General features: G+C 39.1%; 1 protein-coding gene across 50 annotated transcripts in view; it reads right to left on the minus strand.

Moving 5' to 3' along the window:
- Window positions 1–12,675, minus strand: part of LOC145294072 (uncharacterized) — a 616,260-nt gene that overhangs the window by 64,412 nt on the left and 539,173 nt on the right. For all 50 annotated transcript variants that reach the window (XM_080141108.1, XM_080141084.1, XM_080141083.1 and 47 more), the window contains one exon: window positions 1,180–10,017. In XM_080141108.1, coding sequence (XP_079997234.1) covers window positions 1,180–10,017 — 8,838 coding nt within the window. The remainder of the gene's footprint in view (window positions 1–1,179; window positions 10,018–12,675) is intronic.

A 12,675-nucleotide genomic window follows, 5' to 3' on the forward strand; every position in this document is an offset into this window, starting at 1 on the left:
CAATTTGTTCTCCAGGAATCTATTATATAAAGTGCATATATTCAGAGAGGAATGGGTTAGGCAAAAAAGAGGGGGTTGCGGAAAGCGAGGAGAAAGATGGAGAGACAGATAAAGAGAGGCAAAAAGATAGAAGTTTTAAGAGAAATATGTTACACTTTTATACTAGATGGGGAGGCTTGTCTGGTTGTAAAATATGCTTAAATATATTTTAATTTGTCCAGATTTTGTATATATCATTATAGACTCGTGATTTCAAAAGTAAAAAAAAGTATTTTAGTGCCATCAGCTAAAATCGAAACTGAAAGCAAAACTCTAGGATTTAAAGCTGGTAATGTTATATCACTGTACTGACACACTTATGCACTAATTAAAAATTAAAAGTAAAAATAAACTAGAATGTACAAAATGTATAACGATTGTTTTTCCAAGTTTGTCACCTTAAAAACTATTTTAACCAGCTAAAGACCCATAAAAGAATGGTCCATAAAAAATTCAATCATTTGAAGCCCTTAGCAACTTTTATTTCGGAGGAGATAGAGTTTGAAAATATAGACAGACATATAGCCTTTTATATATTAGGTAAAGTGCATATATTCAGAGAGGAATGGGTTAGGTAAAAGGAGGGGGTTAAGGAAAAGAGAAAAATAAAGAGACGGTAAAGAGATTTAAAAAGATAGAAGTTTTAAGAGAAGTATGTTACACTTTTGCTAGTTGACAATATGGTAACATACTTTGTTACAATTTATTTTTAAAGTTATTTAGTTAAATTCAGATGGCGGAAAATATGAAATTTTTTTAAATAATCACATAAAAATAAAAATCAATTTTAATCGAAGAATACAACAGGAGTTATGTACCTTACAACTAAAATTTTTTTTCTTTTTCTGTATAAGTTTTAAAATGTAAAAACAAATGAAAATTTAAAAAATAAAATTACTTTATTTCATCCCAGGCAATGTCAGATGGGTACAGTTAATAATAGTAAAAAAATCAATTAAAGAATACAAACTTTGCCATTTCTTATTTAATAGTGATCATATCATGCAGTTTCTAACATATTTATATTGAGAACAATGACATAAGAAACAACGAAACAAGGATGTATATAATTATACATTATACAAGAATGACAAAAAGAAAAAAAATAGTTTACAATGTTTTATAAAAACTAAGAAATACCTTTTAATTCCATTTCAAACTGGGTACCTTCATCACTCAAAGGAGGTGAATGGGCAAATCGGTCTTGGGTTGTATCAGCAGAGACGGTGCCAGATGGTTGGTACTCATCTGATATTTCAACAGGCCTCAGATTGGAATCTTGTATTCCCAACACTTTGGCCAGTTCTTCTTGTTCTAGAGAGGTCAATAAAGTGAATTCTGATGGTGAGGGAGGTCTTTCGTCATCTGGTTTGAGCTCAGTGGCCTCAAGAATCTCTTTTGGACTCAAAACGTGATCTTTCCTTGCCTCGATGCACTGTTCAATGAAAATCTGTTGAGACGTATCAACGCTTATTCTTCCCTCAATATCGGACTGGGAATCCAGGGATCTTTGAAATTCTTCCCCAATCATAGACTGGGACATGATATCAATCTGAGAAGATGTCATATCGATCTGAGAGGATACCATAGAGTCCTGGGAGTCGATCATGGACTGAGACATAAGTCCTTGTTGACCAATAGCTGCTTCAAAAGCTTCATGCAATTCCAACTGTGATTCGGTCATCAGAGTATATTCTGTTGGCGACAGTGGTCTTTCTGCGATCCCAGTAATTTTGTCTCGTAATGGATATTCCACACTGTCGGTCATTTCTGTACTCATTAGTTTATTTTTCAACTCATTGGAGTAGAATTCGCCAGAACTCTCATCATCACTGGCACTGGGTGTAGCTGAAGGTTCCTGTGCTTCAGTAGAAGAAGAAGGAACTAGAATCCCACGGGCCCCTAGGCTACGACCCTCACGATGATAAGAGGAGAAATCAGAATCAAATACGGCTGCATCTTTAGTCACCATTTCCGGATAGCCGTCATCAGATTGGGGTAGTTTTTCTAAGGATTCAGTTCGAAACAGTGTAGTACTTTGTCTAACATCTGATTTCTCGTTAATAGTACTGGTGACTTTGTTAGTCTTTTCCTCAACTGTTTCCTGTTTCCCTAAAAAAGGTATCTGTTCTTTTGGGGATTGTTTGTCGTCATCTGGTGTCTTACCCTCACGAGGTTTATGATCCTTCCAATACTCATCCCTATCAGTTTCAGGGAACTTACTACCAATAGCAGCGTCATAAACTTTAGATTTTGGGTATTCAAACTGTTCAGTTCTATCAATAAATTGATCTTCATTTTCTTCGATAAGATCTTCCATTTTTCTTTGAAAAAAACTGCCGCCGCTTTGAGATAAAGCTTCGACTTCTTCATCAGTATATTCAATGAAAGAATGGTCACTCTCATCTCCAGATTCCTCATGCTTGTCATCTTTAGTTACTTCTAAAACTTGACTTTTCTCCTTCGACTTTAACTCTGTTCTTTCTTTTTCATACCCATCTTCATGCTGAAATTTTTCATCCATTTCAGCAGATTTTACATCATGCCGGGTTTCTATAGTTTTCTTTCCATCTAAGGAAACGGCATCAGTTTCAGTGAGATCACTGGTCATTTCCATAGTCATTCGAGCTTCATCTTTTGTTTCAACCTTCTCTTTCTCTTCTGTTTTAAACTTATCTTCTGTACGACTCTTTTCACTGGATAGTTCCTTTACGGAATCTTTTTCATAGGTAGTTTTATCCAAATTATCAAATATTTGAGCCTTACCACTGCTGTCTTTCATCTCGGTTTCCAAATGGCTTTTCATAGTTGTTTCATCAACTAGGTGATCATGAACTGTTGATGTTTCCAGGCTGACTTCTTTCTTTGTGCCATCAATCTCTTCTGTCATGGTTGTGCCCTCTGTGTGTTCAGAATGCATCTTCACCTCATCTTCAGTCAATAGTTCTTCAGATGTTTGTTTTTCGAATTCATCTTCTTTTGCAATTTTTTCTTTTTTGGTCTTGGTCTCAACTTCCTTCTCATCAACAGAAATTACCGAATCTGAGACGGAAGTTGTTTGATTGTCGACAGTTGTGGATAAATTCTGGCTTTCTTTCGAAACAGCTTTCTCAGAGATTTTCACTTTCACATCTTCCATGCTTTTCTTTTCAGAGATGAATTTTCCTGGCTTCTCAGAATCTTCAATAAACTCATCCAAGATGTTTGCCTCTCTGCTGACACTCTCTTTTACATATTTCACATCCATCTTTTCCCTCTTTGCAAACTGTTCCGCTTTCATAGTTTGTTGTTGCAACCCAAACGATCTTACTTCTTTAATATCGTCCACTTCCTCGAGACCTTTGGATGTTGACATGTAATCCATCTCTTTCATCATGTCATTGATGTCCTCCTGTTCAGCATCACTCTCATCATTTGACAAGTACTCGTCATCCCGGAACTCTTCAGCTGACATGCCTTTCATTTTCTCTGCAGACAGATCCTTTAAAAGTTGCTCGCTGGTGGCTTTTTCTTCCTCATCTGGAGTCTTCTTCAAAGAACTAACCTTATCAGTAAATCTAATAGAATCATCGCCCTTGGCAACACGTACTGGAGATTTATCTAAGTCTACTTTCTCCGAGCTGGTTTCATGTGCCAAGGCCTTTGAGACTAAAAAATGATCGACTTCTGGACTAAGACCATCGCTTGTGGCCATCTTAGAGGTTTGAGAACGTTCAAGTTTTTCAGGTGAGTCAACTCGTATCTGTTCCTCTTGTCTTGTTATTTCAAAATAAGTGTCTTCTTCTGATTTTATAGAACTTATCTTTGATTTACTTTGCATATCAAGACTTTCTTCCGATTTCTTATCCAAGTATGGTTTTATCGGTTCTGGTATTGTGATTTCTTCAGAGGATTCTTCATCCCCTGTCATGTCTTGTTCATCTTCAACACGATAAATGCTAGACTCAGTTATCTGCTGGCTATCTCTAACTACACTAGAAGCTCCGTATTCAGACACAATCATGCCTGCTATTGTGTCTCCTTTTTGTAAGATCTCTTTCTCCTCCTCTTCACAGATTTTTTCATGCGTTAAAAAAGTTTCCAGGGAACCTTCTTTTGAGTGATCATCGTCATCTGATGAAAGCTCTTCCTGCACTGGAAATTCATAGGTTACTTCAGTGCGATCATCCTGCGGCTTTTGAGAGGTTGAAGATTCAAACGCTGAAAACTTTTCATCAGGCTTTTGACCAAATATTTCATCTGACTCCTTGTCGAATTTTTTGTCGGACAAAACCTGATGCAGAGATCCTGCAGCTGACAAACTTTTCTGCTCGTCCGCTTCATCAGTCTTGCCACCAACGAGACTTGGTTGGAGTTTTTCTGGGGAAGGTTCACGGATTTGCTCCTCAGACCGAGTTATTTCCAAATCTTTTTCATCTTTGTTTCTATCTATAAATTCTTTTTCAATATCATCCTCAGATTTTATTGTGTATTTGTCACCTGATGCAAAGGAAATTTCCTTTGTCACATCAGATTTTTCGGGGCTAAAACTAAGTGAAGCCTCCTTAAAGCCAGGTGAAACAGAATCCTCGTCTTTAGATGAAGGTGCCAGGTCTTCATGTTTGCTCTCAGTCGAAGCTGGTTTTTCGTATATTTCAGATCGGCTGTCTACAGAGGAAAATAAGAATTGCTCATCTTTAATAACTTTAGAATCGACGGATGAAAATTCACTCTTCTGCGTGACTCTTGTATCGACAGATGAAAAGATGTGTTTTTCTTTTAAATCCAACTCAACAGCATCCGGAAAATCTTTTATTTCATCTTTGACAAAGTCAGCATCAACAGATGAAAACTCATGTTTGGGTATCAACTTTGTATCAACAGATGAAAACGTCTGCTTTTCGTCTTTAACGATTTGATGGTCAACAGATGAAAAAGATTCCATCTTAACAGTTCTGTCAACAGATGAAAATTGTTTTCCTTCTTTGGTTAAAATCTGGTCAGCGTGGGACACCTCTTGGATTTCTACACTTGTTCTTGTTGTATGGACAGGTGAGACATCTGCCATGTCTGGAAGGGATCCTTTTTTATCGTCAGGTGAGATATCCAGCTTTTCAGCCTTGGTATCAGCTGGGGAGATATCCAGCTTTTCAGCCTTGGTATCAGCTGGGGAGATATCCAGCTTTTCAGCCTTGGTATCAGCTGGGGAGATATCCAGCTTTTCAGCCTTGGTATCAGCTGGGGAGATATCCAGCTTTTCAGCCTTGGTATCAGCTGGGGAGATATCCAGCTTTTCAGCCTTGGTATCAGCTGGGGAGATATCCAGCTTTTCAGCCTTGGTATCAGCTGGGGAGATATCCAGCTTTTCAGCCTTGGTATCAGCTGGGGAGATATCCAGCTTTTCAGCCTTGGTATCAGCTGGGGAGATATCCAGCTTTTCAGCCTTGGTATCAGCTGGGGAGATATCCAGCTTTTCAGCCTTGGTATCAGCTGGGGAGATATCCAGCTTTTCAGCCTTGGTATCAGCTGAGGAGATATCCAGCTTTTCAGCCTTGGTATCAGCTGGGGAGATATCCAGCTTTTCAGCCTTGGTATCAGCTGGGGAGATATCCAGCTTTTCAGCCTTGGTATCAGCTGGGGAGATATCCAGCTTTTCAGCCTTGGTATCAGCTGGGGAGATATCCAGCTTTTCAGCCTTGGTATCAGCTGGGGAGATATCCAGCTTTTCAGCCTTGGTATCAGCTGGGGAGATATCCAGCTTTTCAGCCTTGGTATCAGCTGGGGAGATATCCAGCTTTTCAGCCTTTGACTCTTTTTTCTCAACAGGTGATATGGCTGGCTTTTCAAATTTGGACTCTTTTCTTTCAACAGACAAGTTATCTAGCTCATCAACTTTTGTCTCTGCAGGAGATATACCGAATTTATCAACTTTGGTCTCTGCAGGCGAGATATCCAATTTATCAACCTTGGCCTCCGCAGGCGAGATATCCAATTTATCAACCTTGGTCTCCGCAGGCGAGATATCCAATTTATCAACTTTGGCCTCCGCAGGCGAGATATCCAATTTATCAACCTTGGCCTCCGCAGGCGAGATATCCAATTTATCAACCTTGGTCTCCGCAGGCGAGATATCCAATTTATCAACCTTGGTCTCCGCAGGCGAGATATCCAATTTATCAACCTTGGTCTCCGCAGGCGAGATATCCAATTTATCAACCTTGGTCTCCGCAGGCGAGATATCCAATTTATCAACCTTGGTCTCCGCAGGCAAGATATCCAATTTATCAACCTTGGTCTCCGCAGGCGAGATATCCAATTTATCAACCTTGGTCTCCGCAGGCGAGATATCCAATTTATCAACCTTGGTCTCCGCAGGCGAGATATCCAATTTATCAACCTTGGTCTCCGCAGGCGAGATATCCAATTTATCAACCTTGGTCTCCGCAGGCGAGATATCCAATTTATCAACCTTGGTCTCCGCAGGCGAGATATCCAATTTATCAACCTTGGTCTCCGCAGGCGAGATATCCAATTTATCAAATTTGGTCTCTGCAGGCGAGATATCCAATTTATCAAATTTGGTCTCTGCAGGCGAGATATCCATTTTCTTCATTTCTTCAGTTTTGGCCTCTTTTATTTCGAATGGTGAGATATCTGGCTTTTCAAACATTGTTTCTTTTCTTTCAACTGATGAGATATCTGTTTTTTCAACTTTGCTTTCAAGAGGTGAGATATTCTGCTTTTCAACTTTAGTCGTAACAGAAGTGATATCCAGCTTTTCGATTTTGGTCTCAACTGATGAACTCTGCAATTTTTCATCTTCTGTCTCATATTTTTTAACTGGTAGAACATCTGGCTTCCTTACTGGAGACTTTTTCTGTTCAACAGTTGAAATATCAGGTTTCTTCACTGGAGATGTTTTATTTTCTACTGGTGAGACCTCTGGTTTCTTAACTGGAGATTTCTTTTCGACTGGTGAGACCTCTGGTTTCTTCACTGGAGATGTCTTCTTTTCGATCGGTGAAACCTCTGGTTTCTTCACTGGGGATGTCTTCTTTTCGATCGGTGAAACCTCTGGTTTCTTCACTGGGGAGGTCTTCTTTTCGACCGGTGAGACCTCTGGTTTCTTCACTGGGGAGGTCTTCTTTTCGACCGGTGAGACCTCTGGTTTCTTCACTGGGGAGGTCTTCTTTTCGACCGGTGAGACCTCTGGTTTCTTCACTGGGGAGGTCTTCTTTTCGACTGGTGAGACCTCTGGTTTCTTCACTGGGGAGGTCTTCTTTTCGACCGGTGAGACCTCTGGTTTCTTCACTGGGGAGGTCTTCTTTTCGACCGGTGAGACCTCTGGTTTCTTCACTGGGGAGGTCTTCTTTTCGACAGATGAGACCTCTGTCTTCTTCACTGGGGATGTCTTCTTTTCAATCAGTGAGACCTCTGGTTTCTTTACTGGAGATGTCTTCTTTTCGACTGAGGAGATCTCTGTTTTTCTCACTGGTGAGGCTTTCTTATCAAGAGATGGGATCTCTGTTTTTCTCACTGGTGAGGCTTTCTTATCAAGAGATGGGATTTCTGTCTTCTTCACTGGTGAGGCTTTCTTATCAAGAGATGGGATTTCTGACTTCTTAACTGGAGATTTCTTCTTTTCCACTGGTGAGGTATCTGGCTTTTTCACAGGAGATTTTTTCTTTTCTAGGGGTGAGACATCTGGTTTCTTCACTGGAGATTTTTTCTTTTCTCCAGGTGAAAATTCTGGCTTTTTCACAGGAGATTTTTTCTTTTCTAGAGGTGAGATGTCTGGTTTCTTCACTGGAGATTTCTTCTTTTCTCCAGGCGAGATGTCTGGTTTCTTGACAGGAGATTTTTTCTTTTCTCCACTTATGACATCTGGCTTTTCGACTTTAGTATCTTTTTTATCAAGAGAATAAACTTCTGGTCTTTTCAATTGAGATTTTTTCTTTTCAATGGGTGAGACATCCGGCTTCTCAACTTTGGTCTCCTTCTTCTCGACAGGTGAGACATCTGGCTTCTCAACTTTGGTCTCCTTCTTCTCGACAGGTGAGACATCTGGCTTCTCAATTTTGGTCTCCTTCTTCTCAACAGGTGAGACATCCGGCTTCTCAACTTTGGTCTCCTTCTTCTCGACAGGTGAGACATCCGGCTTCTCAACTTTGGTCTCCTTCTTCTCGACAGGTGAGACATCCGGCTTCTCAACTTTGGTCTCCTTCTTCTCGACAGGTGAGACATCCGGCTTCTCAACTTTGGTCTCCTTCTTCTCGACAGGTGAGACATCCGGCTTCTCAACTTTGGTCTCCTTCTTCTCGACAGGCGAGACATCTGGCTTCTCAACTTTGGTCTCCTTCTCGACAGGTGAGACATCCGGCTTCTCAACTTTGGTCTCCTTCTTCTCGATAGGCGAGACATCCGGCTTCTCAACTTTGGTCTCCTTCTTCTCGACAGGTGAGACATCCGGCTTCTCAACTTTGGTCTCCTTCTTCTCGACAGGCGAGACATCCGGCTTCTCAACTTTGGTCTCCTTCTTCTCGACAGGTGAGACATCCGGCTTCTCAACTTTGGTCTCCTTCTTCTCGACAGGTGAGACATCCGGCTTCTCAACTTTGGTCTCCTTCTTCTCGACAGGTGAGACATCCGGCTTCTCAACTTTGGTCTCCTTCTTCTCGACAGGTGAGACATCCGGCTTCTCAACTTTGGTCTCCTTCTCGACAGGCAAGACAACCGGCTTTTCAACTTTGGTTTCTTTTTTCTCAGCAGCTGAAATATCAGGCTTTCCTGCCAGAGACTCATTTTTATTGACAGGTGATATATCGGGCTTTGTTATCTTGGTTTCTGTTCGTTCAATAGACGAGATATCTTGCTTTTCTTCTTTAATTAACTCACTTTTAATGGGTAAAATGTCCTGTTTTTTTGATTCGGTTTTACTGGTGGTTGTTATAACTGTCTTAGTTTCCTCTGTAGATGTTTGCGATGGAACTTTCTCTTTTTTCTCAAAAGTCGAAACTGTCCTTTTCTCTTCCTTCACTACCTGGTTATCTACGGAGGTCTGTGATTTTTCCGAAAATGCTTGTTTTAGCTCTTTTACAGAGTATGTGACCTGTGATGGAGACACAAGCTCTGATGTGTCCTTTATCTGCGTCTCTTCCTTAATCGAACAGATCTTCTCTTCTACCTGTTGCAGGTCTTTCTTAATGGAATGACCAATGCTATCCTTATCCTCCTGTACCATTTTTGAGAATTCAGCCTGTTTAGTCTTGAAGGATTCCTTGAATTCTTTATCAAAGGAAGCAGAATCTCTCTGGGAAATCTTTTCTCGATTGCTTACTTCCTCAAATTTTGCAATCAGAGAGGATGTACTCTCTCGTCTCTCTTCAACAACCCCACCATTTTTGCTACCAGGGCTTTCCTCATCAGAACCAAAGACTTCATCTGCTTGGGTTGTCATGTAATAAGACTGGGTGTTTTTACCAGAGAATTTCTTTGAAAAGTCAAGACCTTCCTCAGTCGGTGATCTAAAACAGGAGTCTGGTGGTTCAGGTACTCCATACGGCTGCTCAATATCATCTTCAGTCTTTCCAACTGTTTCCGGTTTTTGAATGCCGGAGACTTTAGTTTTTGTTTTGACTATTTCGCTGCTTACGTCTGTCCGCGAACTCTCAATTTTATCCTCAAACTTTTGCTTGACTGCTGAAACTTTGGTCCATTCTTCCACTTTGGCATCAGGTGCATCATATGTGCCGCTAACTGATGGCAATCCTTGGGCTTCATAGCCATCAAGATCACTGTTTTCTATGACTACCCATTCAGAAGAATCTTTTGCAAGTTTACTTGTTGACTCTTTGCTTTCTTGCCGCAGAGTTGCTTGTGCGGATCGCTGAACTTCACGCACAAGCTCCGAGGCGGAACTTTGTAATACTGTATCAGATGTTTGCTCAAACATTTGAATAATAGAAGCCACTGATCTTCTTTTACTCTCATCATCATTATCTACTTACAGTAATTAAAATCCAATTCGAAAGCATTAATAAAGAAACATTGGCCTTGATTAATAAAGAGAGAGAAAAAAAAGAAAACAATTTTGTAAACATATCTCTTTAAGAGATCAACAATAACGTAAACCAGAATTAACATATATATGAGAGTTAAAATATGAAATGAAAATTAGTTAATAAAATAGTGGATAAGCGAGGCAACATGCTGGTAAAATCTAAGGGTACAAAAACATCAATGAAGCTGAACCAAAATAGTTTGGTGGCTTCATTTGACTATATTTTATTTGGTATAAATAAGCTTTATTAAGCAGAACTCAACATTTTTATTCCACTGCAAAAAATGTAAGTTCTGCTTATTAAAGCTTATTTACACCAAATGAATATGGTCAAAATATCTTGGTTCAGTGTTAATGTTTCTGTCCTTATTTCTACCAGCATGTTGGCATGCTTATCCCCAAGTTCATATATATATATATATATATATATATATATATATATATATATATATATGCTTTACTTGTACTATATTTATAAAAACGTGTTTAATATCAGTGATTGAACATATGTAGTTCTAAGAGCGCAGATATGGAATTAATGGCACATAAGGAGTGTCGCTAGCTCACCTTTCATTCGTCTAGATTACAGGTGAGAAACTGACAGTCACTATGTGCAGTAATTAATTAATTATATATATCTACATTCTTCAAACTCGGAACTACATTACACATACATATATGAACTAATTGAATCAATTTGAAAAATATTAGGGTTAGAAAAAAAAGTCATTAATTTAAAACAAAAACACAAATTAGACTTTCAATTTGTCTTACAAACATTTCTTTTAACCTTTTGCTTGTCCAAGTGTCTTTATTAATATGTATTGAGAGTTACGGCCAGTTATACTAAATGTGTTTATTAATCCAATAGAAATTCTGAGATTCCTAGGATCTAATAAAAAAAGGAGGGTAGGAAATGGATCGTAGGTTTACTTGTAACTCTCAGATTTCTTATTTTGTCCTTTAGTTCTAACATTCCATGAGTGATGTTTCTGACAAAAGAGGAAGAATTTCTTTTTTTTTTTTTTTTTGGTCTAAATCTATCCATTTAACACTTATCATTGGCTATTTTTTTTTACCTTAAAGTAGTATTTTTAGCTCTTTACATCTAGTGGCTTAATGCCTTGTTTGGAGCAATTTCCAAAATCAAAAGAAAGGCATTAATAAGTAAACCATTTGATTTTTCTACAAACTTTAGTAAGCAAGTAGGAAGTGCTTTTCATAAGAGAATCTCAAAATTGACAATTTAATGTCCAAACCCCAGACATCAGCTCTACATTGTAACAAAGAGGAAGGGTCCAGATAAGCATTATGGTTGGAAGAGCTGAAAATGGAGTAAGCTGAGAGAACTCAAGCTATTCTAGTTCTTTCTTTCAATGTCATGCACAAGAGACTACCACGTTAAACTGATACTGTGTCATTTGATCTAATCTATCTATATATCTATAAAAGTGAACGTGTCTGTATGTGTATCTGTGTGTCTGTGTACATTTTCCTACGCAATAACTCTCTCAATTTTAACTCTACAGACTTGAAATTTGATATACAGGGTACTGAGATTTGGGGAAATCTTTGTAATCCGTTTTCAGCTTGAAATTTGGCTGTTAAAGGGTCAAAGTTCAACGATTTGACCTTTGAGAACTCTACCAAACTCCTCCGCCAATTTTGGGTCTAAACACTTGAAATTTTAGGTATAGGTTCCTTGGACATGGATCTAACTTAATAACTTGATTTGAGCCACAAACAATAAATGTTAAGGGGTCATAATAGGGGTCAAAGTTTAAAAAATTGACCGCTTTTTTTTTTTTTTTGCTCAACATGCACCTCCAAACACCCGGGCAACACCGAGCTGAAATACTAGTATATCTATAAAAGTGAGAATGTGCGTGTATGTGAGGACACTTCTCAACCTATATACTCAATGGATTTTTGATCTCCGGGCTTAAAATTTAGTATATAAGTTATTCAGACATGGAGAATTTTTTAATCTTTTTTTTTTTTTTTTAACAAGGTAATCACCACTTATCAAGACCTGGAAGCCACTCGGGGATAAGGGTTATTGTGTGTATAGTATGTTAGTTTTGGAGATCTGATAAAGTGTCTTACTAAAGGAGGCTGTTCATCAGGAATTTGTTCACATTGGACTTGAAGACATCCAGGTTGTAGTCAGGTGAGAAACAGGTAACCAGAACAGAGTTCCACAGGCGTGCACTTCTAAGAAAGAAGCTTTGTTCATGGAATCTACATTTTGATTTTGGCACAGATAAAGAGTGGGGAAAATTTTTGAAAGTGGTTTCAGCTAGACGGGTGTTTTTCGTGAAAGATTGGCGAGGGGGGACCAGACATTGGAGTTCAGACGAGCACCTGCCATGGTAGTAACGATAAAACAAAGACAGGCTCGCAACATCTCTCCTGTGAGAGAGAGGTTGCAGAGAAGAGAAACGGGCATCCCCCACTAAGCCACGAAGTCTATTTTGTACTCTGTCAAGGCAGGATAGGCTGTTTTTAGCAGCTCCTGCCCAGATGTGGCAGCAGTACTCCATCCTTTGACGTACTTGGCTTTTATACAGATAGAGAATTGCATCAGGGGTGAGATA

Source organism: Euprymna scolopes, chromosome 15 (assembly GCF_053919585.1).
Source record: "Euprymna scolopes isolate OS-2025 chromosome 15, ASM5391958v1, whole genome shotgun sequence".
In the NCBI taxonomy this organism is placed as follows: Eukaryota; Metazoa; Mollusca; class Cephalopoda; order Sepiida; family Sepiolidae; genus Euprymna; species Euprymna scolopes.